The 26,746-nt window shown below is 48.8% G+C and overlaps 3 protein-coding genes across 3 annotated transcripts in view; 2 read left to right on the forward strand and 1 right to left on the reverse strand.

Annotated features, from left to right (window-relative positions):
* Window positions 1–1,109: 1,109 nt before the first annotated feature.
* sdf2 (stromal cell-derived factor 2) lies at window positions 1,110–5,961 on the reverse strand. Its single transcript, XM_078421997.1, has 3 exons — window positions 5,693–5,961; window positions 3,523–3,719; window positions 1,110–2,136 (listed from the first exon to the last, which is right to left on the reverse strand). The coding sequence occupies exons 1-3, from the start codon at window positions 5,904–5,906 to the stop codon at window positions 1,849–1,851; spliced, it is 699 nt and encodes a 232-aa protein (XP_078278123.1). The 5' UTR covers window positions 5,907–5,961; the 3' UTR covers window positions 1,110–1,848.
* Window positions 5,962–8,078: 2,117 nt separating this feature from the next.
* On the forward strand, window positions 8,079–15,145 carry LOC144606455 (uncharacterized). Its single transcript, XM_078422571.1, has 3 exons — window positions 8,079–9,053; window positions 13,056–13,074; window positions 15,110–15,145. Exon 1 carries the CDS (start codon window positions 8,184–8,186, stop codon window positions 8,925–8,927), a length of 744 nt encoding a protein of 247 aa, XP_078278697.1. The 5' UTR covers window positions 8,079–8,183; the 3' UTR covers window positions 8,928–9,053; window positions 13,056–13,074; window positions 15,110–15,145.
* A 17-nt stretch (window positions 15,146–15,162) lies between these two features.
* supt6h (SPT6 homolog, histone chaperone and transcription elongation factor) overlaps window positions 15,163–26,746 on the forward strand; it is an 82,078-nt gene continuing 70,494 nt past the window's right edge. Inside the window, exons 1-4 of the mRNA XM_078422569.1 lie at window positions 15,163–15,281; window positions 17,085–17,201; window positions 22,040–22,210; window positions 23,618–23,688. Coding sequence (XP_078278695.1) covers window positions 17,096–17,201; window positions 22,040–22,210; window positions 23,618–23,688 — 348 coding nt within the window. The 5' untranslated portion in view covers window positions 15,163–15,281; window positions 17,085–17,095. The remainder of the gene's footprint in view (window positions 15,282–17,084; window positions 17,202–22,039; window positions 22,211–23,617; window positions 23,689–26,746) is intronic.

Consider the following 26,746-nt stretch of genomic DNA (forward strand, 5'->3'; position numbering starts at 1 on the left):
TGATCATTCTCAATCAGTACCCCATTCCTGCCTTCTCCCCATACCCCCTGACTCCGCTATCCTTAAGAGCTCTATCTAGCTCTCTCATGAAAGCATTCAGAGAATTGGCCTCCACTGCCTTCTGAGGCCGAGAATTCCAGATTTACAACTCTCTGACTGAAAAAGTTGCTTCCTCACAGCACCAGAGACCCAGGTTCCATCCTGACTACGGATGTTTGTCTTTACGGAGTTTGTAAGTTCCTCACATGACCTGCGTGGGTTTTCTCCAGGTCCTCCGGATTCCTCCCACACTCCAAAGACGTACAGGTTTGTAGGTTAATTGACTTGGTATAAATGTAAAAATTGTCCCCAGTGTGTAGGATAGTGTTAGTGTGGTCGGTGCGGACTCAGTAGGCTGAAGGCTCTGTTTCTGCGTTGCATCTCTAAATAAACTATTCATTAAACTATCTGGTGCCTGAAGATTGCCCTTCATTCCTGCTCTAATCTTCTGTTCCACTTCAGGTTAAGTCTGCCTTGCATCCTGCCAAAACAAAAGAGTTCTGAGACTGTTTCCAAGATGGCATCGAACCCAGGCGGCTATTTGCGTGGTAGCCACAGAAGCAAATCTACAATCACATATTACAATCGCTCCACTCATTACATCTCTATAAACTATAAATGGCTCAATTGTAATCATGTATTGTCTTTCTGCTGACTCGATAGCACGCAACAAAAGCTTTTCACTGTACCTCGGTGCACGTGACAATAAATTGAGTCTGAAGAAGGGTCTCGACCATTAACGTCACCCATTCCTTCTCTCCAGAGATGCTGCCTGCCCCGCTGAGTTACTCCAGCAATTTGGGTCTATATCTTCGGCAAATGGACTAATTATATAACATCAGCTTTTTGATGTCTACCTTCGTGACAATAAACTAAACCGACTGAACAGATTGGCTCATAGGAATGATTATTGTCCATTTGTTTCTCATTCCAGGTGAATGATCTGGTCTTCGCATTTCATTCTTCAGGTGAACTGAGAACTTAAAAACACAAGCAACCAGGGAAGCCACGTTCATGATCTTGTCGAAGAGACGGGTGCAAAGCAAGACAAATATATTCGCCCTTTGCATAGTCGGTCAGTTTTTATTTAAACAATTCAACGTCTGAAGGAACTTTGCTCTTTGCCGGCAACTCAAGAATCCAAATTCACCTGAAATTAAATTCAGGGCTAGAAATAACACATGATAATCTTTAATACAATTATTATATTCGGCACTGGTTTTCCATGGTTTAAATGCTATAGCTTTATTATGACTTCAACTTATCTTCCTGGTTAGATTTCTGGATTTGCATACAGTACTTACTTGCTTATGTTCATGGTGAAGAACATATTTAATGTACTGCAAATTTTGTTGTCAAGTTGCAAGTACACAACTATATTTAAACACTAAATGCTGGAGTGATTCAGCGGGACAGGCATCATCTCTGGATAGAAAGAACGGTGCAGCTTCGGGTCGAGACCCTGCGGCAATCTCGAGCCGAAACGTCTCCGATTCCTACTCTTCAGCGATGCTGCCTGACCCCCGCTGAGTTACTCCAGCATTTTGTGCCTATCTTCAATGTGGACCAGCTCCGTCTTACACCAGTTAAACACTGTTTAGAAACAAACCAAAAGAGTTTTATAATACTGGAGTTGGATGTTGCACAAAAGTGGCATCTTCAGGATAACCAATATTGCAGGCACATAACATCTTAGATGTCCGAGTCAAAGTACGCGTAATACTGAAAAGAAAAACCAGGTGGGCCAAGAAGATTTCATTCAGGGTCTCACTGCATTAACGGTTGCACGATAGCATTCACGATTGCTTATTAGAGTTCAGAATGTATATTTCCAGCCTTGGACCCCTCCATGGGTTTCATGAAAATTCCTTCCATCGCTTTCCATGAATTGTATTGGTTTGAATACTGCATGCCATGAACTTCCCGCTGGCCATTGATTGGCCGCCCATACTGTTCCCCTGTAATGGACAGCAGGACTTCAGTGACAGTGTGCTTAAACCTCACGGCATTCTTTCTATCCCAGTACGTCTCACTGCACACAACAGTCCAGTCATCCAGGTTATCCCCTTCTCCACCTTCGCCAAATGCACTCACCTCCTATACAACAAAACGAAAAGGAAACAATTACGAAGGAAACGATCCCCTTTAACCAAATCCACGCTCGAGTACAAAACTAGGTTTAAATTACTGTACAAAAGGACACAAAGATTAGTTTTTCAGTTTCGTTCAGAGATACAGCGCGGAAACAGGCCCTGCGGCCCACCGAGTCCACACCTTAAGATTATTAAGGGGTTGGACACGTTAGAGGCAAGAAACATGTTCCCAATGTTGGGGGAGTCCAGAACAAGGGGCCACAGTTTAAGAATAAGGGGTAGGCCATTTAGAACGGAGATGAGGAAAAACCTTTTCAGTCAGAGAGTTATACATCTGTGGAATTCACTGCCTCAGAAGGCAGTGGAGGCCAATTCTCTGAATGCATTCAAGAAAGAGCTAAATAGAGCTCTTAAGGATAGCGGAGTCAGGGGGTATGGGGAGAAGGCAGGAACGGGGTACTGATTGAGAATGATCAGCCATGATCACATTGAATGGTGGTGCTGGCTCGAAGGGCCGAATGGCCTCCTCCTGCACCTATTGTCTATTGACCACCGATCCCCGTGCACTAACGCTACCCTATGCACACTAGGAACAATTTAGTGCAAGAAAATAACTGCAGATGCTGGTACAAATCGATGGTATTTATTCACAAATGCTGGAGTAACTCAGCAGGTCAGGCAGCATCTCAGGAGAGAAGGAGTGGGCGACGTTTCGGGTCGAGACCTTTCTTCAAACTGAAGAAGGGTCACGACCCGAAACGTCGCCCATTCCTTCTCTCCTGAGATGCTGCCTGACCTGCTGAGTTACTGCAGCATTTTGTGAATAAATACCTAGGAACAATTTACATTCATACCAATCCAATTAGCATACAAACCTGTACATCTTTGGAGTGTGGGAGGGAACTGGCGATCCCGGAGAAAACCCACGGGGACACAGGGAGAATGTACAAATTCCACACAGACAGTACCTGTAGTCAGGATCGGACAGGGGGGTCGAGGTCGAGACCCTTCTTCTAAACTTAGGACAGGCTGTATCTCTGGAGAGAAGGAATGGGTGACGTTGCGGGTCGAGACCCTTCTTCAGACTGATGTCAGGGGAGGGGGCGGGACCCGGTCTGAAGAAGGGTCTCGACCCGAAACGTCACCCATTCCTTCTCTCCGGAGATGCTGCCTGACCCGCTGATTTACTCCAGAATTTTGTGTCTACCTTCGATTTAAACCACGATCTGCACTACTTCCCTACACATGCTGCATGTCCCGCTGAGTTACCCCAGCTTTTTGTGGCTATCCTCGGTTTAAACCAGCATCTGCAGTTCCTTCTTACACATATTGAATTTTAAGAAGCTCTGCGCGTACATGGCTTCATTAACTGCCAGTTCAGTCAACACACCTGGTTCCCTGACAGCGGTGAGGTGAAGTAATGACTGTGCAGGTTGCGGCCCGTGTTGACGTGGGTCAGGCGGATGGTCTCGCCACATTTGATGGGGTTCCCGCGCTGGCAAACAAGGTCACTTTTCCCACGTATCCTCCAATAACTGTTGCTGTCGTCTGCCTCAGTTACTCCAGTGACAGATTGCTGGCCACTTCCTGAAAGAAAGGTCAAAGGAGTCGCTTTCAACATTAATTTTAAAAAATGTTCACGGAGTGAAGAAACAGGTTTGAAGACCGGAGACACAAGGAACTGCAGATGCTGGAATCTTGCCTGGAACATACAAAGGCGGCACGGTGGCGCAGCGGTAGAGTTGCTGCTTTACAGCGAATGCAGCGCCGGAGACTCAGGTTTGATCCTGACTACGGGCGCCGTCAGTACGGAGTTTGTACGTTCTCCCTGTGACCTGTGTGGGTTTTCTCCGTGATCTTCGGTTTCCTCCCACACTCCAAAGACGTACAGGTTTGTAGGTTGAATGGCTGGGCAAATGTAAAGATTGTCCCTAGTGTGTGCAGGTTAGTGTTAATGTGCGGGGATCGCTGGGCAGCACGGCCCCGGTGGGCCGAAGGGCCTGTTTCCCTAAATCTAAAAAATCTAAATGCTGGAGTAACTCAGCGGGTCAGGCAGTACCTGTGGCGGATGTGAAGGACCCTGACACAAAACGTCGCCCATCCATGTCCTCCAGAGATGCTGCCTGATTTGCTTTAGAGATACAGCACAGAAAGACCATTCGGCCCACCGAGACCGCGCCGACCGGTGATCACCCCATACATCACCACTATCCGAGACTCGAGGGACAATTTATAATTTTACCAAAGCCAATTAGCCTACAATCTTATACGTCGTTGAGTGTGGGATGAAACCGGAGCACCCAGACAAAACCCACGCAGTCACGGGAGAACTTACAAACTCCGTACAGGTAGCACCCGTGGTCAGGATCGAACACGGGTCTCTGGCGCTGTGAGGCAGCAACTCTACCGCTGCGCCCCAACTGAGTTATTCCAGCACTTTGTGTTCTAAGCTTGAAGAGTGGTCATTTGACGAAAGTTACATGTAAAAACAGATTTAAAAAAACAATTCTAAAAATGTCTACAAATTAGGATATTCTTATTGTTGGCATGACACTTCCCACTATCACTTGAAATTTTCTCTTGCTCTTAAACTTACCATGAACTAAACATTGTAAATTAAGCTGTTCAAGGCAAATAGATAATAAATGGCAAAAGATACCAAAAATAGCCCTATTATCTTCTAAATGAATAACCGTCCTGATAGCATTCAATTTTTCAGACACAAGAAATTCTGGAATTCAACTGCAAGGACGACAGCTAATGAAGATAGGAAAGAACTGCAGATGCTGATTTAAATCGAAGATAGCCACAAAATGCTGGAGTAACTCAGCAGGACAGGCAGCATCTCTGGAGAAAAGGAAAGGGTGGAGGCCCTTCTTCCATCTCCCCCTCCTCCCCCCACTTCCTCTCTCCCCCCCTATCTCTTCCCCCTCTCTCCCCCCCTAGCTCTTCCCCCTCTCTCCCCCTTCTCGCTCTCTCTCCCTCCCCTCCTCTCTCTCTCTATCCCCCCACTCTCTCAAGTCAAGTTAACTTTATTTGTCACATACATATCAAGATGTGCAGTGAAATGAAAATGGCAACGCCTGCGGATTGTGCTAAACTACAAACAGAATAGAATTTTTTTTTAACGCAAAAAATAAATGAATACAGTAAATTCTCTCTCCCCCCCCCACCCCCACCCTCTCCCCCCCCACCCCCACCCTCTCCCCCCCACCCCCACCCTCTCCCCCCCACCCCCACCCTCTCCCCCCCCACCCCCACCCTCTCCCCCCCACCCCCACCCTCTCCCCCCCACCCTCTCCCCCCCACCCCACCCTCTCCCCCCACCTCTCCCCCCCACCCCCACCCTCTCCCCCCCCCCCCCCACCCTCTCCTCTTTCTCTCCCTCCCTCTCTGTCCCCCCCTCCCTCTCTGTTCCCCCTCCCTCTCTTCTCCCCTCTCTTCTCCCCCTCTCTTCTCCCCCCCTCTCTTCTCCCCCCCTCTCCCTACCCCCCCCCCTCCTTCCCTCTCTCTACCCCCCCCCTCCTCTCTCTACCCCCCCCCCCCCCTCCCCCACGTACCGGAGCCGTACTTGACCTCATGCGAGTGCAGCCTGACGTTATGCAGCGTGTTGAGCAGTTTGATCACCGAGCCGCACGTCACGGGGCTGAGGTCGGCCTGGGCGCGGCCCGGCGCCGGCAACCCGCTCACCCACACGCACCACAGCAGCAGCAGCAGCGGCAAAGGGGGCGACGACGGCCCGGAGCCGGACCGCCACACCAGCAGCGCCGCCATTCTTCCCTCCCTCTCCCCGCCGCCGCCGCCGCCTGGAGGACTCGTCTGCGCCGCTGCAGCGCCACCGGGAGGACCTGCGGCTGCCTGAAGGACCTGCCGCTGCAGCGCCACCGGGAGGACCGGCGGCCGCTTGGTGAAGGTGCAGCATATTATTCACAAAATGCTGGAGTAACTCAGCAGGTCAGGCAGCATCTCGGGAGAGAAGGAATGGGTGACGTTTCGGGTCGAGACCCTTCTTCAGATTGCACTAGAGGAGCCGCTGCAGCGCCACCGGGAGGACCAGCGGCCGCCTGGAGGACTCATCTGCACCGCTGCAGCGCCACCGGGAGGACCAGCGGCCGCCTGGTGAAGTTGCAGCTCCAACTGCGACTGCACTAGAGGTGCCGCTGCAGGACCAGCGGTGAGCGCAGGAGGACTCGTCTGTGCCGCTGCAGCGCCACTGGGAGGAATAGCGGCCGCCTGGAGGGCTCGTCTGCGTCGCTGCAGCGCCACCGGGAGGACCAGCTGCCGCCTGGTGAAGGTGCAGCTCCAACTGCGACTGCACGAGAGGAGCCCCTGCAGCGCCACCGGGAGGACCAGCGGCCGCCTGGAGGAACTGCCGGTCTGCGCCGCTGCAGCGCAACCGGGAGGACCAGCGACCGCCTGGAGGAACTGCCGGTCTGTACCGCTGCAGCACCACCGGGAGGACCAACGGCCGCCTGGTGAAGGTGCAGCTCCAACTGCGACTGCACTAGAGGACCGTGGTGAGCGCAGGAGGACTCGTCTGTGCCGCTGCAGCGCCACTGGGAGGACTGGTGGCTGTAGATCAAATTGTGGTTTGTTAGTGCATGACGTCAGTAATAGTTTAGTTTAGTTTATTTGTCATTCCACTCCTTGCAGATCATGCAATGAATGGGACAAAACAGAGTGCAATACAAATGCAAAACATATAGACAAGGGATGACAGTGCAGTACAATGCAAAGGTATCACAAAATGCTGGAGTAACTCAGCAGGTCAGGTAGCATCTAGGAGAGGGAATGGGTGACGTTTCGGGTCGAGACCCTTCTTCAGACTGACGTCTTCTCACCCTGACAACCTTAATGACTTCCTTCAGATAGCTCCTCTGTCCCTCCCTTCCCCTCCTCCTTCCCAGATCTCCCTCTATCTTCCTGTCTCCACCTATATCCTTCCTTTGTCCCACCCCCAACATCAGTCTGAAGAAGGGTCTCGACCCGAAACGTCACCCATTCCTTCTCTCCTGAGATGCTGCCTGACCTGCTGAGTTACTCCAGCATTTTGTGAATAAATACCTTCGATTTGTACCAGCATCTGCAGTTATTTTCTTATGCTTCCACAGTGGGGACTGGATGAGTCACTGCAGCGCCACTGGGAGGACTAGCGGCCTCCTGGAGGATGCACTGGTCTCACTGTGGCGCCACTGGGAGCACTTTCTATGGTGCAACTGTAGGAGTTGGTGAGAGATGTTGGGGATATGCTGAACTTCCTAAACCTTCGAGGGAAGTAGACGTGTTTGGCCATTGGCCTTTCTTTGCCATTGCTTTGATGTGGCTGTCCAGGGCAGGTGAAGTCATTTCACAACAAAAACACTCAACATTTCGGATTTTCTCCCCCCGAAGTGTATAACCTATTGTTTTTCCACATTATTCTCCATCTTCCCACTTACTCAGCTTGTCTACATGCCCCTTTTAGTATCCTCGTCACTATTCATATTCCCAAATACTTGAAAGCAGGAATGGGGTACTGATTCTGGATGATCAGCCATGATTATATTGAATGGCGGTGCTGGCTCAAAGGGCCAAATGGCCGACTGCTGCACCTAATTTCTATGTTTCTATCAAAAAATCTTACATTTCGTCCCCACAGCCAAGTTGTTGATATGAATTGTTGGAGCCCAAGTAGCAGTGGCCCACTATCTACAGCCTCAAAATAAGTTATTTATTCTTTGTTTTCTATGTTACTGTAGCGACCATAGAGAATGGTCCAGGTCGTCGAACCCTCGGATTGGCCAGCGAGGTCACGTGTGAACGCGACCATGGGGATTGGTCCAGGGAGCGACATCGCTGATTGGCCAGCGTGGTCATGTGCGCTTTTGGCACCCGAAATGTTCAGTTCGGCGAAGTCTTCGAAGAAGACAGTAAGTTTTTGATGGTTGTCCTTTACCTTGTTGTTTAACTCTGTATTCGAATATTGCGGCTGCAATAAACTTCTTCTACAACCAACAAGTTTTCGGACTCGCCATATTGGTGACCCCGACGTGATCTGGACGATCACCGACTATGCAGGAACACGACGCCTCGTTGTTGATGGCCGCGCCGGGCACACCGGAGTTAAGCGCGGTAAGCGTTCACCTTCCGTTGTTTTGGACGCATGCACCGCAATCTTGGTTTATCCACACCGAAGCTCAATTTCATATAAAGAAGATATCGGACGACTCCACGATGTATTACTACCTCGTCAGCGCTCTATCGTCGGAGACGACCACGCGCGTGATGCGGTTCATCGTTAATCCACCTGCGGAAAGCAAGTACGAGGCCATGAAGAAAGTGTTACTGCGAACCTTCGGGTTTAATAAGCATGATTGCGCTGCAAGACTTCTGCACCTACCGGATCTTGGAGACCGACGGCCTTCCGTTCTCATGTCCGAAATGATGATGCTAGCCGGTGAGCATACGGATTGCCCTATGTTCGAACAGGCATTCCGAGAGAAGCTTCCTGAGGATGTCCGACTGCTGCTCACGGATTGTTCTTTTAAGGACCCCGAAGCATATGCAGCGAAAGCGGACGCGCTCATAGCGGCTAAAAACAAGGCAAGCGGTTCGATCAACAAGGTCTCGACATCAGTGACCATGCCACAGCGACATCAAGATGGCGCCGCGTCTCCCGCCAATTCTCCGAAAGCCCGCCAAAAAGATCCGCACAAGCGCGGCTGGTGCTATTATCACCTACGATGGGGTAGCGAATCCCGCAACTGCCGCTCGCCTTGTACCTTCGCGGGAAATGCCTCGGCCGATCGTACATAGGGGCAGTTACGATTGGCCAGAACCGACGCCTCTACGTCCATGATCGATTCACGGACACAGAATTTTTGGTGGACACGGGAGCCATCGTCAGTATAGTGCCGCCGACCGACCTCGAAACCAGATCGGGTAAGACAGGTCCCACCCTCATCGCGGTTAATGGCAGCCCCATTCGCACTTTCGGTATACGGAAGATGTCCCTTGTGTTAGGCCTCCGCACATACGAATGGCCATTCATCATAGCCGACGTCAGACAAGCGATCCTGGGCGCAGATTTTCTCTGGGCTTTTTCACTGGTCCCTGATGTTCGCGGTAACGACCTCCGACCCTCCGCCGGAGATGAGCCCGTCGCTCCGACAATCGCCTCCCCGCCCAGCCCTACTGTCCAGGCCGTCGACGCGGCCCCTGACTCGTATGCTGAGATCCTGGCGGAGTTTCCAGAGCTGCTCATTCAACGTTTTGACACGTCTTCGGCCAAGCACGGCGTGGTCCATCACATCCGCACCGAAGGCCCTCCCGTTTTCGCTCGGGCCAGGAGACTACCGCCAGACAAACTGGTGGTGGCACGGGCGGAGTTCAGGAAGATGGAGGAAATGGGAATTGTCCGTCAGTCTGACAGCCCGTGGGCCTCGCCGTTACATATGGTCTCCAAGGCATCTGGGGGGTGGAGACCATGTGGCGATTATCGGCGTCTCAATGCTGTCACCACGGCTGATCGCTACCCCATACCGCACCTACAGGACTTTTCGTCTGGGCTGGAAGGAGCGGTGGTGTTCTCCAAAATCGATTTGGTGCGAGGATACCACCAGATTCCGGTGCGACCGGAGGACATACAGAAAACTGCAACGATTACTCCGTTTGGGTTGTTTGAATGGTTGCGTATGCCTTTCGGTTTAAAGAACGCAGCACAGGCTTTCCAACGACTGATGGACCGTGTGGGCCGGGGTTTACCCTTTTTGTTTATTTATTTAGACGACATCCTGGTCGCCAGCCCCTCAGTGCAGGAACACCAGGTCCACTTGCGGACCGTGTTCCAGCGGCTCCAAGACCACGGGCTCATTATCCAACCCTCCAAGTGTCAATTCGGCCTCCCTGCTCTTGATTTTCTAGGGCACAGAATTACCCCTGCCGGCGCCTCCCCTTTGCCAGAGAAGGTGGAGGCTATCCGGGCATTTCCCAGGCCCACCACAGTAAAAGGGCTACAGGAGTTCGTAGGCATGGTTAATTTCTACCATAGGTTCGTTCCGGCAGCTGCGCGGGTCATGCGCCCGCTTTTCCAGTGCCTTGCAGGGAATCCGGTAGAGTTGATATGGTCCCCGGCCGCAGAGTCGGCTTTTACAGCAGCTAAGGCAGCCTTGGCAGACGCCACCATGTTGGTCCACCCGAGCCCCTCCGCCCCCACGGCCCTGACGGTTGACGCCTCTGACGTGGCGGTGGGCGGGGTTCTGGAGCAGCAGGTCGGTGGCCGTTGGCAGCCTTTAGCGTTTTTCAGCCGGCAATTAAATTCGGCTGAGCTGAAGTATAGCGCATTTGACCGAGAGCTTCTGGCTCTCTATTTAGCTGTTCGTCATTTCAGGTACTTCCTTGAGGGCCGCCCATTTGTGGCCTTTACGGACCACAAACCATTAACATTTGCATTTTTTAAATTGTCTGACCCATGGTCGGCCCGCCAGCAGCGGCACCTGACTGCTATCTCCGAATTCACCACCGATGTCCGTCATGTCGCAGGTAAGCTTAATGCCGTTGCTGACGCCCTGTCTAGACCTGCTTTTTCCCCTATTTCGGCGGTGGACTGCGAAGTGGATCCCCAGGAGCTTGCGGAGGCACAGCTTCTAGCGGATACCGCTTCGGCATACCAGTCCACCACTTCGGGATTGAAGTTGGCCCAGGTAGCTTGTGGGTCGGAAGGCACAAAAGTCTGGTGCGATGTTTCTCTTCCCCGTCCCAGGCCGGTAGTACCGCCCTCCCTTCAGCGCCGGGTTTTCGATGCCATTCATGGGCTGGCGCACCCGTCCATCCGCTCCACCTCTGCTTTGGTAGCAGCTCGGTTTGTCTGGCATGGCCTACGGAAACAGGTAGCGGGTTGGGCGCGTTCCTGCGTTCCCTGTCAGACCGCTAAAGTCCAGCGCCATGTCCAGCCCCCCGTACAGGATTTCTAGGTCCCAGCAGTTCGTTTTTTCCACATCCACGTGGATTTGGTCGGGCCTTTGCCTTCCTCCCGGGGCTACACCCACCTCCTCACGGTGGTGGATCGGTTCACCCGGTGGCCAGAGGCTTTCCCATTGTCTGATATTTCGTCAGCGTCTTGTGCTAGGACTTTGGCCCTTCATTGGGTAGCTCGTTTCGGGGTCCCGGCAGTTATTACCACTGACAGAGGGCCACAGTTCACTTCGTCCCTCTGGGCCGCGCTCGCAGAACTGTACGGTTCCAAGTTACAACCCACTACTGCATATCACCCCCAGGCAAATGGACTCGTAGAAAGGTTCCACCGTCAACTTAAGGCGTCCCTCAGTGCAAGGCTTGAAGGCCCGGACTGGGTAGACCAGCTCCCTTGGGTTCTTTTGGGCATCCGGACTGCTCCTAAGCTAGATCTCGGTGCGTCGTCCGCGGAGCTAGTATATGGCTCGACACTTCGAGTACCCGGAGATTTGTTTCCGGACCCTGCAGACCAGCTGCCTACAGTCCCATCAGTGTTAGCATCTCTCCGGGAACGGGTGGGCTCCCTGGCTCCAGTTCCGACTTCACGTCATGGGTGTCCCATGGTACATGAACCGCCTTCCCTGAAGGACTGCGAGTTTGTTTTTCTGCGAAAAAATTCCCATCGCGCCCCGTTGCAGAGGGTCTATCAAGGGCCGTTCCGGGTTTTGCGTAAGGGAACGGCTACCTTCACCTTAGACATGTGCGGCAAGAGTGAGCTCGTCTCGGTGTCCCGGCTCAAACCTGCACATTTGGATCCGGATCAACCAGTCCTGGTCGGTCAAACCCCTAGGAGAGGCCGACCTCCGTTAGTTCCGCTCAGTCCAGGACCCCCCGTTCCGGCAGTTCCTCCAGGACCCCCCGTTCCGGCAGTTCCTCCAGGACCTCCCGTTCCGGCAGTTCCGCCAAGTCTGGAACCCCCGGCTCCTGTGGTTCAGGCTGTCCCTCTCCGTACTTGTTATGGTCGCGAAATCCGGCTCCCTGCTAGGTTCCGCACCTCGGGTTCTGGGGGGGGGGTCATGTAGCGACCATAGAGAATGGTCCAGGTCGTCGAACCCTCGGATTGGCCAGCGAGGTCACGTGTGAACGCGACCATGGGGATTGGTCCAGGGAGCGACATCGCTGATTGGCCAGCGTGGTCATGTGCGCTTTTGGCGCCCGAAATGTTCAGTTCGGCGAAGTCTTCGAAGAAGACAGTAAGTTTTTGATGGTTGTCCTTTACCTTGTTGTTTAACTCTGTATTCGAATATTGCGGCTGCAATAAACTTCTTCTACAACCAACAAGTTTTCGGACTCGCCATATTACCTCTCTTTTAGACAGTCCCCGTATAGGTGCCGGTGACTTGACTTGTGGATTAAGCGGTCGATTGGAAGAAAATATCAATGCAAGTTAATTTTCTCCCGGTTGCCAAACATTTTAACTCCTCTTCCCATTCCCACGTTAACTTTTCTGTCCTGGGCCCCCTCCACTGTCAGAGTGAGGCCAAACATAATTTAGAGGAACGGCACCTCACATTTTGCTTGGACAGTGTAGAACCCAATGGTATGAAATTTGATTTCTCTAACTTCAAGTAACCCTTTCATCCATTCCCCCACCTCCCTGCCCCACCCTAGTTGTCGTACTAGTTTGGCTGTTGTCCTGTTGAGTTTCACTGTGTATAACATGTTATCACCTTCACCTTTCCTTGATCATTGTTGACTTTGTGCAAATCTTCAATTCCTTTGTTCTATACCTCTATCGCCGACGTTTTCTCTCGTTTCCCTCTCCCCTGACTCTCAGTCAGAAGAAGGGTCACGACCTGAAAAGTCACCTATTCCTTTTCTTCAGAGATGCTGCCTGACCCGCTGAGTTACTCCACCAGTCTGTCCAACTTCAGTTAATTTAAGCATTTGTTTATTTTTTGTTTATGTCATTATTCTATTAATGTCATGCAGCAAAACTCCAAGTGCTGTGGTGAGTAGCTCCAATCTCAGGATACATTCAGAGATGCTGCCTGTCCCACTGTTACTCCAGCATTTTGTGTCTATCTTCTGTATAAACCAGCATCTGCAGTTCCTTCCTATACATCATTCTTGATTAGTACAGGTGTCAGGGTTTATGGGGAGAAGGCAGGAGAATTAGGTTAGGAGGGAGAGATAGATCAGCCATGATTGAATAGATTCACGCGGAGTAGACTTGATGGGCAGAATGGCCTAATTCTACTCCTATTCGTTATGATCGAATACATTGTGTAGGAAGGAACTGCAGATGCTGGTTTAAACCAAAAATAGACATAAAATGCTGGAGTAACTCAGAGAGACAGGCAGTATCTCTGGAGAGAAGGAATGGGTGACGTTTCGGTTTGAAACCCTTCTTCAGACAGATGCTGCCTGTCCCGCTAAGTTAGTTACCTGACTTACATTGCCTGAAGGATGTCTGAAGAAGGTTCTCGACCCGAAATGTCACCCATTCCTTCTCTCCAGACATGCTGCCTGTCCCGCTGAGTTACTCCAGCAGTTTGTGTCTATCAGGATAAATTGCATGTTACTGGTGTTGTTGTTGCTGCTGGTGTTGGTGTTGTTGCTGCTGGTTTTGGTGTTGTTGGTGCTGCTGGTGTTGTTGCTGTTGTTGCTGGTGTTGGTGTTGCTGCTGGTGTTGTTGTTGCTGCTGGTGTTGTTGCTGTTGTTGCTGCTGGTGTTGTTGTTGTTGCTGGTTTTGGTGTTGTTGGTGCTGCTGCTGGTGTTGCTGCTGCTGGTGTTGCTGCTGCTGGTGGTGTTGTTGCTGCTGTTGGTGCTGCTGTTGGAGTTGGTGTTGTTACTGCTGCTGGTGTTGTTACTGCTGCTGGTGTTGTTATTGCTGTTGTTGGTGTTATTGCTGTTGTTGGTGTTATTGCTGTTGGTGTTGTTATTGCTGTTGGTGTTGTTATTGCTGTTGGTGTTGTTATTGCTGTTGGTGTTGTTATTGCTGTTGGTGTTGTTATTGCTGTTGGTGTTGTTATTGCTGTTGGTGTTGTTATTGCTGTTGGTGTTGTTATTGCTGTTGTTATTGCTGTTGGTGTTGTTATTGCTGTTGGTGTTGTTATTGCTGTTGGTGTTGTTATTGCTGTTGGTGTTGTTATTGCTGTTGTTATTGCTGTTGGTGTTGTTATTGCTGTTGGTGTTGTTATTGGTGTTGTTATTGCTGTTGGTGTTGTTATTGCTGTTGGTGTTGTTGTTGCTGCAGGTGTTGTTATTGCTGTTGGTGTTGTTATTGCTGTTGGTGTTGTTATTGGTGTTGTTATTGCTGTTGGTGTTGTTATTGCTGTTGGTGTTGTTATTGGTGTTGTTATTGCTGTTGGTGTTGTTATTGCTGTTGGTGTTGTTATTGGTGTTGTTATTGCTGTTGGTGTTGTTATTGCTGTTGGTGTTGTTGTTGCTGCTGGTGTTGTTATTGCTGTTGGTGTTGTTATTGCTGTTGGTGTTGTTATTGGTGTTGTTATTGGTGTTGTTATTGGTGTTGTTATTGCTGTTGGTGTTGTTATTGGTGTTGTTATTGCTGTTGGTGTTGTTATTGCTGTTGGTGTTGTTATTGCTGTTGTTGTTGCTGTTGGTGTTGTTATTGCTGTTGGTGTTGTTATTGCTGTTGGTATTGCTGTTGGTGTTGTTATTGCTGTTGGTGTTGTTATTGCTGTTGGTGTTGTTATTGCTGTTGGTGTTGTTATTGCTGTTGGTGTTGTTATTGCTGTTGGTGTTGTTATTGCTGTTGTTATTGCTGTTGTTATTGCTGTTGGTGTTGTTATTGCTGTTGGTGTTGTTATTGCTGTTGGTGTTGTTATTGCTGTTGGTGTTGTTATTGCTGTTGGTGTTGTTATTGCTGTTGTTATTGCTGTTGGTGTTGTTATTGCTGTTGGTGTTGTTATTGCTGTTGGTGTTGTTATTGCTGTTGTTATTGCTGTTGTTATTGCTGTTGTTATTGCTGTTGGTGTTGTTGTTGCTGCTGGTGTTGCTGCTGGTGTTGCTGCTGCTGCCAGTGACACAGGCGGAACGCAGTGTCGGGGGTGCGGAGGGCAGGCGGACGGTCTTGGCGTTGCACCGGCGGCCATTTCCCCCTCAGTCGCGGCAGCGGACGTCGGTCGGTCGGTCGGGTGGTCGTGGCTCCTCTCTTCTCCTCTCCTCTCTTCTCCTCTCCTCTCTCTAGCGCAGGTAATGATGGCGGTCAAACCCCCGGGGGAGGGGAGGGTAAAAACCCGGGCCTTTCCCCGCCGCCGCCGCGTCGTCGTCTGGAGCGGGGACCCGGCCCCTACTGGGCCTCGGGCCTGAGGGGGAGAGGGCGCGAGGGGAGGGGAGGGCGCGAGGGGAGGGAGGGGGAGAGGGCGGGGGGAGGGGGAGAGGGAGGGGGAGAGGGCGCGAGGGGAGGGAGGGAGGGAGAGAGGGGGCCTGGTGCAGGGAGAAAGAGGGGGGCCTGGGGGAGGGGGAGAGAGATAGAGGGGCTGGTACAGGGGGAGAGAGGGGGCCTGGGGGAGGGGGAGAGAGATAGAGGGGCTGGTACAGGGGGGAGAGAGAGAGAGGGGGCCTGGAGCGGGTGGGGAGACTCCAGCATTGTGTGTCTATCTCACAGAAGAGAGTTGGATGGGGTGGAGTGAGAGGGGCGAATGAGGGGGGTTATGGGGATGATGGATAGGAGAGGAGGGGGGGAGAGAGAATGGGTTGAGGGGGGAGAAGAGAGGGAAGGGGGGCAGACCGCTGGGCAAGGCCATCTCATTCGTCTGTGTTCCAATGGCTCACTTTGGCCAACTGCCTCCGAGAGGGGTGAGAGGAGAGGGTGTGGAGGGAGGGTGAGGAGAGAGGGTGAGGAGAGGGGGGAGGGTGAGGGGAGGGGGCAGGGGTGGAGGGAGGGTGAGGAGAGGGGGCAGGGGTGGAGAGAGGGTGAGGGGAGGGGGGGATGGCATGGAGGGAGGAGAAAGAAAGTTGGGGAGTGGAGATTTTAACAAGACTATCTCATGGATTGTGTCCAATTTCTCGCTTTGCCCTGCTGTCTCTCCATCGGGTATGTTGTGCTTGTATATGGTATCTTGTTCATTGGGATTCTGCTTGACTTTGTCTCGAGCGGCCGAATGGCCTACTCCTGCATCTATTGTCTCTGCATTAGGGTGATACTGACAGGGATGTTTTAAACAAACAAGCTGGTTAATATCCGAGTAGGAAGGAACTGCAGATTCTGGTTTAAACCAAAAATGGACACAAAAAGCTGAAGTAACTCAACGGGTCGGACACCATCTCTGGAGAAAAGGAATAGGTGAAGTTTTAGGTCAAGACCATTCTAAATTTTAATTAGAATGGAAGAGTTTGAACCTGAAACGTCACCTATTCCTTTTCTCCAGAGATGCTGCCTGACTCGCTGAGTTATTCCAGCCTTTTGTGTCTCTTTGGTTAATATCTGAACATCTGCATTACCAGACCTACCTCTGTAAACATCAAAAAGGCATTAATGCTCTCGTATTTAACTTCATACCTTGTTTCACCTGATTTTTATTATCTTAATAAAAGGTGGACTAGAAGAGGGGTGTGAGAGGATGGGAGGGGAAATAGTTGTTATTGATATCCATTAAATGAAGGTCTTATTTAGTCATATGGCACGGTGGGGTAGCGCTGCTGCCTTACAGCCCCAGAGACCCGGGTTCCATCCCGACTACAGGTGCTGTCTTTACGGAGTTTGTCCCCGTGACCTGTGGGGTTTCTCCGAGATCTTCGGTTTCCTCCCACGCTCCAAAGATGTACAGGTTTGTAGATTAATTGGCTTGGTGTAAATGTAAAAATTGTCCCTAGCATGTGTAGGGTAGTGTTAATGTGTGGGGATCGCTGGTCGGCACGGATTCGGTGGGCCAAAGTTATATCTCTACACTTAAAAAAGTCTAAACTAATATAGATGGCGTTTCCTTTTTTCCGCTTGATGTTAAATTATTGTAGGCCATATTTCACCTGCGCATTTCTCTCTTCCGCCTGTAGGTTTTGCAGACATGTCTGATTTTGTGGAGAGTGAAGCTGAGGAGTCTGAGGAAGAGTATGATGAAGAAGGAACAGTGGTGCCGAAAATACCCAAGAAATTCTTGGAAGACGATGATGGTACGTGCAACTGTGATGCAGCGTAAACTGGTTTCCCCGCGAGGTTTGCTGCTGTGAATTCTGAGCCAAGGTTTAAAACCTGTACAATAGCAATGTAAAAAGCAGGTCTTTCAGTTAGTTAACATCTTTGTAAAGGATGCTTTGGAATTTTATTAACTAAAAATCTGATCTGTGTCTAGCTTTTGTCACATTTTCAGCATCCCAAAGATTCGTATCTCTTGCTGCTGGTGATCCTCCTTCCATTTTAGACCATGGAGATGAATGGATGACGTTTCAGGTTGGGACCCGACTTCAGAATGGGTCTCAAGAACGGTCCCGATCCGAAACGTCACCCATCCTTTTTCACCAGAGATGTTGCCTGACCCGCTGAGATACTCCAGCACTTTGGGCCTATCTTTGGTGTAAACCAGTGTCTGCAGTTCATTGTTTCTACAGCCTGTGAAAAGTAGTTCCAATTGTCATGTTAATTTGACCATGAAAGAATTTGGAGGCGCATTCTAGGTGCAATATGAACAAAATAATTGAAGGAGCCGGCAGCATAGGAACATGAGGAAAGGAGACTAAAGCTCTCAATCCAATCCACCTTCCTTAAATCCTAAAGCTTGAACTAATCCAAAGACACAAATTGAAATCTTACCTCACGAGCTGGAGAATTTAATTTCAGTGATTGGAGTGTGGAGAGGGTCTGAGCTATAGGGAGAGATTGAGTAGGCTGGGACTCTATTCCTTGGAGCGCAGGAGGATGAGGGGTGATCATATAGAGGTGTATAAAATCATGAGAGGAATAGATTGGGTAGACGTACAGAGTCTCTTGCCCAGAGTAGGACCAGAGGACATAGGTTTAAGGTGAAGGGGAAAAGATTTAATAGGAATCTGAGGGGTATCTTTTTCACACAACGGGTGGTGGATGTATGGAACGAGCTGCCAGAGGAGGTAGTTGAGGACTATCCCAACGTTTAAGAAGCAGTTAGACAGGTACACAGACAGGACAGGTTTGGAGGGATATGGACTAAACACAGGCAGGTGGGAGTAGTGTGGCTGAGACATGTTGACCAGTGTGTGGGCAAGTTGGGCCGGAGGGCCTGTTTCCATGCTATATCACTCTGTGACCTGGAACCAAAGATCACAAGAATACCAAACCTTAAACAAAACATTTGATTTGCCTGTCTGAAGAATGGTCCTGACCCAAAACATCACCTGTCCATCCCCTCCGCAGATACTGCCTGATCTGCTGAGTTCCTCCAGCCCTTTGACTCACTTGTGACCTGTTCAGAGAAAGAAATGCCATCATTGCCTACGGTTTCTCGTGACTGTGTTGGTGCCTTCATTATGTTAGTTGCCCCTTGAAATGGCCTTGGAAGGCATCAGTGACATCCCTGTGCCAACACACCAGTGGGATCATACACTAATGACCATTTTTGGGAAATGTGATAAAACTAAATCTGATTAACTCTGTGAACTCACTGATAGTTGGTACGTAGAGATACAGTATGGAAACGGGCTCTTTGGTCCATCAAGTCCATGCTGACCATTAATCACCCGAACACAATAAAGACAGACACAGAATGCTGGAGTAACTCAGCAGGTCAGCCAGCATACGTTAATCATAAAACGTAACTGCTTTGTCACATTCAGTTCTGATATCTATTTCCCCTCGCCCCTGGGTGGGAGTGGTTTGGGATTTAGCAGTGCTATTGTAAAAGCTTTGGAGCGATGCAAACCTATCATGAGAAATCTGTATGCAATTTTACGCTGTCCCCATGGCCTGCTTGGGTTTTCTCCGGGATATCCGGTTTACTCCCACACTCCAAAGACACACAGGTTTGTGGGTTAATTGGCTTTGTAAAATTGTAAGTTTTCCCTAGTGAGTGTGCTCGGGTTGCCGGTCGGTGCAGGCTTGGTAGGCCATACGGCCTGTTTCCGCGCTGCGTCTCTAAACTAAACTAAAATTTTGCACGTTCCTATTTTGAGCATTAACAACACCTTCAGAGTGAATGGAACATCTTTCAATGTTGGTAAAAGTTTTAAAATCCAAAAGGAAATGATACTTAACTTTAATGAGCTATAAGTTAGGACCCTTCTGAATTCTTGCTTTCTTTGCAAAGATATTTTGGCCTTGCAAGGCTGCAGTGCAGGAATCGTAAGTTAATGGGTTAATTTAGGAAACCTAAGGAGCAGTACAATTAGAGAGAGGTCCCTATACATCAGCTGGTCCAAGCGCAGACTCGGCGATCGTTTCGCTGAACACCTCCGCTCAGTCCCCCACTTTAACTCCCCCTCCCATTCCCAATCTGACCTTTCTGTCCTATGCCTCCTCCACTGTCAGAGTGAGGCCCAATGCAAATTGGAGGAACAGCACCTCCTATTTCGCTTGGGCAGCTTACAACCAGCGGTATGAATATTGACGTTTCACTACTCTCCTGATTGAATTATACTGATTGTATGCATCGTTGTCATCTTCCCCGTAGCTAACAATGAACTATTCTACATTTTCCTTGAACCTTGTCTCCTTTGATCACTTGTTTTCACACCTTACCCCTCCATATCTCTGTCTCCCTCTCCCCTGAAGAAGGGCCTCGAGCCAAAACGTCACCCACTCCTTCTCTCCAGAGATGCTGCCTGTCCCATTGTTACTCCAACATTTTACATCTATCCCACTGATTAGTCAGTCTAAAGAATCTAATTTAAAAAAAAAATCATACGCAGTAAGATGCAACACCATATCGTGCAACTTTGGGTATTTGCTTTATTAGATTGTCAGTAGATTTAAGTGAGATACTTAAATTTCAGAATGGGGAAGTTCATGGTACAACTTAAAAATTGGAGTCAATCCATTTACAAAATTAGGAAGTACTTTTCATTGCAAAAGCTTGAAGAAATCTGGAAATTGTGATTGGAAAAATACTGCAGATGCTGGTAAAAATCGACGGTAGACACAAAATGCTGGAGTAAATCAGCGGGTCAGGCAGCATCTCCGGAGAGAAGGAATGGGTGACGTTTCGGGTCGAGACCCTTCTTCAGACTGATGTCAGGGTAGGGGGCGGGACCCGGTCTGAAGAAGGGTCTCGACCCGAAACGTCACCCATTCCTTCTCTCCGGAGATGCTGCCTGACCCGCTGATTTACTCCAGAATTTTTGTGTCTACCTTGGAAATTGTGTTTGCTCGGTTAATTGAAACAAGACCCTGAAGTAGTAGTTGGTATCAGCGTCATGGAATATGGACGGGATACACAAGATAAATAGGGCCGAGCTACGGGGCCAACTGTGTTCCGACTGGATGGCAGAACAGATTTGAGCCTGAATGTCCTTGTCCTAATTCTGGGGTTGCAGTGAGGTAGACTGAGAGATGCGAGAAAGATTCATCCTAGAGCATGCTAACGGTGGGGAAGATACAGTGCAAGCAGATGTAGGGGATTCAATTCAGATACCAAGAGATCGTCTGCTGGATTCTTCAGTTGGTCTGGTGTACTTAGAGTTTGATAGGTACATTTTACTCCCAGTTTTGGGGGGGTGAATTTAGCACCAAAAGAATTTGAATATCAGTTTAATAACGTCAAATGTCCATGCAAGAGTGTGAAATTCTGCAAATTTGCAATGACTATAAGCAAAAAATACTCATCAGGTCATGCAGCGCATAGAGAGGAACAGTTAACATTTGGGGAAAATTACCTGTGGGATTACCTCTATTTTGTTTTCTTCAGTGCTATTGCCTGATTGAGATGAGAAAGCCAACATTTTATTTTGTTATTTGTGGATTTGCAACATCCTGCAGAATTTCTGCTTTCTGTATTAAGAGTTTAGAAGGAGTCTCGTGACACAAGAAACTGCAGATGCTGGAATCTTGAGTTTTTAAAAAAAACTGCTGGAGGAACTCAGTGGGTCGGGCAGTATCTATAGGGGGGGTGGTCTGGCAGCGTTTTGGGTTGGGACCCTTCAGACCCGCAAGAAACTGAAGGTGCAGGAATATTGAGCAAAACTAAAGTGCTGGAGGAACTCAGCGGATCAGAGCGCATCTCTGATGGTGATGGAGAGAAGAGGTTTCAGGTTGGGACCATTCTTCATGTTGTTTTCTTGGCACCATGTTACTAAAGTTACCTACCCCTAAGATAAACTTTTCTAGCCAAAACAATGGGCAGAGGGAAGCAAGGACATTCAGACAGACACATAAATAGGCAGGGCATTGGGGGATATAGACCACTTGGGCCAGACATGAAGTTAAAATTGGCAACGTGGTTAGTGCAGACACTATCACCTGTTCCTGTGCTGTACAATTTTTTTAAAACAGTAAAGCTAGCAAGTTAATGATAAGCACACGATGTTTCGGAAGGAACTGCAGATGCTAGTCTGAAGAAGGGTCCCGTCCTGAAAGGTCACCCATTCCTTCTCTCCAGAGATGTTGCCTGTCCCGCTGAGTTACTCCGGCATTTTGTGTCTAGCACATAATGTTTATTCGGCTTGGTCGGGTAGTCATAGCAGCAATGTTAATCGGTTTTAGTTTTAGAGATACAGCATGGAAACAGACACTTCGGCCCACCGAATCCTCGCTCACCAGCGTTCACCCGTACACTAGCACTATCCTACACACTAGGAACAATTTACAGAGGCCAATTAACCTGCACGTCTTTGGAGTGTGGGGGGAAACCGGAGCACCTGGAGAAAACCCACGTGGTCACAGGGAGAATATACAAAACTCTTTACAGACGGCACCCGTAGTCGGGATGGAAGCTGGGTCTCTGGTGCTGGGAGACAGCAACTCTACCACTGCGCCACCTATCGTGGGTATCTAGTGCTCATTTGGAAAAGGTTTAATGTTTTTTTTCTCCCCCTCCCCGTTACAGAGGAAGAGGAGGAGGAAGATGAAAATGCAGACGACCAAGACGAGCGGGGAAATTTGAAGGACTTCATCAATGACGACGTGGAGGATGATGATGAGGAGGAGGAGGAGGAAGGTGCAGGCAGTGAAGGATCTGGAGGTTCAGACTCCATCGCAAAGAAACGGAAACGCAAAAGTCAGTGTTAACATTTCACATGCTACTGCTGTTTTTGTATTGATCTTTTTGCAAAAGTCAGATCAGGTTCAGATTATTGTCACGTGTACCGAGGTACAGTGAGAAGCTTTTGTCGCGTGCTAACCAGTCAGCGGAAAGCCAATACACGATTACAATTGAGCCATTTACAGTGTTTAAAAATGTTGCTGTGGGAGCAGAGATTTAAGAGTGTGGCGTGATTGTCGTAAGCGGTTGTAGATCTGCTTCTGTGACTAGCACCCAAAAAGTCGCCTGGGTTGGGCGTCATCTCGGAAGTCAGTATTCATATCAATTGCTTTTTATTGCCTTTTTTACACTTTTTATTGTTTATTATGGCATGTACTGTGTTTACATACTTGTGCCGCTGCAAGTAAGAATTTAATTGTTCCCTTCCGAGACATACGATAATAAAACACCCGTGACTCGTTAGATAATCGGACTGTGAGACGTTGAAACATTCTTTCGGCTATTAATAATATTTGGGCCAAAGTTCACACCGCAAGATGGAGAATTTAAAGGTTTTTTACATTGTGTTCTGTGTCTTCCTTTGAAACATTTCTCAAAGGACCTCAAGGCACTGGTCAGACTGCATTTGGGGAATTGTGACCAATTTTGGGCCAAATATCTGACGAAGGATATTCTGGTGCTGGAGTGGGTCCAGAGGAGGTTAGCGGGAATGATCCCAGGAAGTGGGTTAACATATGATGAGCGTTTCTTTGGCACTGGGCCTGTACTCGCTGGAGATTAGAAGGATGAAGGGGGACCTCATTGAAACTTACCGAATAGTAAAAGGCCCGGATAGAGTGGATGTGGAGAGGATGTTTCTACTAGTGGGAGCGTCTGGGACCAGAGGTCATATCCTCAGAATTAAAGGATGTTCCTTTAGGAAGATGAGGAGGAATTTCTTTAGCCAGAGGGTGGTGGAATCTGTGGAATTCATTGCCACAGAAGGCTGTGGAGGCCAAGTCAGTGGATATTTTTAAGGCAGAAATAGATAGATTCTTGTTTAGTACGGGTGTCGGGGATTATGGGGAGAAGGCAGGAGAATGGGGTTAGGAGGGAGAGATAGATCAGCCATGATTGAATGGCGGAGTAGACTTGATGGGCTGAATGGCCTAATTCTGCTCCCATCACTTATGAATTTATGAAAACATATTTATTGAATATATTACTTTTTAGTAGTAGGAGGATGCGGTCAACATCCCTGGAGGTATCTCCGTGGAATTTAATGCAGCCTTGGGCTGATGGAAAATGATAATGCCCAAGAAGATATCAGTAATTCTTGTGTTGAAATAACTGTGTTGCAATCTGAACCTTAGAGACATTTTAATATTTAACAAAATTTGCATTGTGCATTAATTATGTTGTTTGTTCTCTTACTCTGCGCAGCTTATGATGACAGGCTGGAAGATGATGATTTTGATCTCATTGAGGAAAACCTGGGTGTCAAAGTCAAACGGGTAAATTCATTCTTTTGCTCTGATAGCTTTAATAATTCAAAAGTGAGAATTAAAGAATGTAGAACAGTACTGCATGGGAACCTACAATGTTTTTGGCTTGCAATATTTGTGCCGAACATGATCCCTAGTTAAACTGATCTTATCTGCCTCTACGTGATCCATATCCCTCTATTCCCTGTACTTCCATGTACAATTCCATGATTAGTACGGGTGTCAGAGGTTATGTGGAGAAGGCAGGAGAATGGGGTTAGGAGGGAGAGACAAATCAGCCACGATTGAATGGTGGAGTAGACTTGATGGGCCGAATGGCCTAATTCTGCTCCTATCACTTATGACCTTACAACGCTTAATTTCCTGAAAGTGGCATTTGCCATAATTTCCTTTATCGGTCAGGGCAAGAAGGATCTCGACCTGAAACGTTCCTTCTCTCCAGAGATGCTGCCTGTCCCGCTGCGTTACTCCAGCATTTTGTGTCTACCTTTGAGTTGGAACAGTGTTACAGTTATACAAGACGTCGGTGAAGCCACACCTAGAGTATTACGAGACAGTATTACGTGCAGTTCTGGTCGCCTAGTCACGGGAAGGATGTAATTAAGCTGCAAAAGGTGCAGAAACAATTCACAAAGATGTTACCAGGTCTGGAGGGTTTGAGTGAAAAGGAGAGTTTGGGAATTCCTGGAGTATGGAAACCTGGGGGTAACGTATTACACAGAAGGTGGTGGGTACATGGACGAAGTTGCCAAGGAAGCTGTCGAGGCAGTTAGAATTACAATGGATCTAAAAGCCTCCGAAACGCCATAATCACATCTGCCTCCACCACCACCCCTAGCAACGTGTTCCAAACCCTCACCACTGTCTGTAAAAAATCTTGCCCCGCGCATATGGCGCAGCGGTAGAGTTGCTGCCTCACAGCGCCAGAGACCCAGGTTCGATCCCGACCACGGGTGTTGTCTCTGCGGAGTTTTACGTTCTCCCCGTGACCTGCGTGGGTTTTTGCCGAGATCTTCGGTTTCACACTCCAAAGACGTGCAGGTTTGTAGGCTAATTGGCTTGGTGTAATTGTAAAAATTCTCCCGAGTGTGTGTAGGATAGTGTTCGTGTGCAGGGGTTGGTGTGGACTCGATGGGCCGAAAGGCCTGTTTGCTCACTGTATCTCCGAACTAAACATCTCCATTAAACTTTTCACCTCTCACATTATTGTTCTGCCCTCTAGTGTTGGACATTTTGACCCTGGAAAAAAGAATTAGCGCAACTTTTATCAGGAAAAAAATAGCTATTACTTTGTCACAGTATATGGTAAAGAAATGAATATTGAGTTAACCTTGTCATTGAGATTTTGTCATCAAGAAATATACAAAAGTGTCATAACTTGTTCACTCCAGTCTGTCTGGCGTTGCAGTAAAAAAGCATTTCAAGCCCATACCAGTCTGCCCATTGCGATTTGAGATAGTGAATTAAGAGTTTCAGAAAAACAAATCTTTAATCATGAATTTGATCAAATCTTTTCGATAAGTAAATTTATGACCACACTTAACTGAAGCCAAACAAGTGACCCATTTGTAGAAAGTAAATTGCACAAACTCTCATTTGGAATTCAGTAGAACTGAATTAGCTTTTAAAAAAAAAATCATACTGGCCTACAATAATAACAGAAGCAACATAGAACAGTACAGCACAGGAACAGGCCCTTTGGCCCACAATGCCCATGCTAGATGTTTGATTGTTTCCTCAACCGCTCCAGCAAAAGAAAACATCCCAAATTGGATATTTGGAGCATTTGTAATATTGTGTGCGGTTCCCAATACAGGAAGAAAGTGGAGGCTATTGGGGGGGTGTGGAGGAGGTTTACAAGAATGCTGCCTGGATCAGAAGGTTTTGGTTATAGACAATAGGTGCAGGAGTAGGCCATTCGGCTTCGAGCCAGCACCGCCATTCACCGTGATCATCCACAATCAGTACCCCGTTCCTGCCTTCCTCCCATATCCCTTGTCTCCGCTATCTTTAAGAGCTCTAATTAACTCTCTTGAAAGCATCTGGACAATTGGCCTTCACTGCCTTCTGAGGCAGAGAATTCCACAGATTCACAACTCTCTGGGTGAAAATGTTTTTCCTCATCTCCGTTCTAAATGGCCTACCCCTTATTCTTAAACTGTGGCCCCTGGCTCTGGACCCCCCCCCCCCAACATCGGGAACATGTTTCCTGCCTCTAGCGTGTCCAATCCCGTGATCCCCTCTCATCCTTCTAAATTTCTGTGTATACGAGCCCTGTTGCTCCATTCTTTCAACATATGATAGTCCTGCCATCCTGGGAATTAACCTCGTTAAACTACGATGCACGCCCTCAATAGCAATAATGTCCTTCCTCAAATTTGCAGACCAAAATTGCACACTATACTCCAGGTGTGGTCTCACTAGGGCCTTGTACAACTGCTACCAGGAAAGGTTGGATAGACTTGGAATGTCGGAGGTTGAGAGGATACTTGATTGAAGTATTTAAAATTATGAGGGGCATAGATAGGGTAGACAGTCACAATCTTTTTCCCCAGGGTGGAAATGTCCAACACCAAAGGCCGCAGCTATACGGTGAGAGGGGTGGAAGTTCTCGTTTAATGGAGATGCGTGGGGCAAGGTTTTTTAATAGAGAGTGGTGGGGGCCTGGAACGCGTTGTCGGGAGGAAGGGGGGGGGGGGGGGGCGGTGGAGCAGGGATACGATAGTGGCGTTTAAGAGGCGTTTAGACACGCACATGGAAGTGCAGACAACAGAGGAACATGGATCATGCACAGACAGACGAGATCAGTTTAACCTGGTATCATATTCAGCACAAACATTGTGGGTAGAGGGGCCATTCCTGCGCTGCGCTATACTTCTATGTTCTAAAATTGAAGACTGAACTACAAAAGGAGCTCATTAAAACCTTGGTCACAAAATGACTTGTGCTAGACGGGAACACGGTCATGGCGGTGGATAGAAACATAGAAAATAGGTGCAGGAGTAGGCCATTCGGCCCTTCGAGTCTGCACCGCCATTCAATATGATCATGGCTGATCATCCAACTC

This window comes from Rhinoraja longicauda, chromosome 26 (assembly GCF_053455715.1).
Source record: "Rhinoraja longicauda isolate Sanriku21f chromosome 26, sRhiLon1.1, whole genome shotgun sequence".
Lineage (NCBI taxonomy): Eukaryota > Metazoa > Chordata > Chondrichthyes > Rajiformes > Arhynchobatidae > Rhinoraja > Rhinoraja longicauda.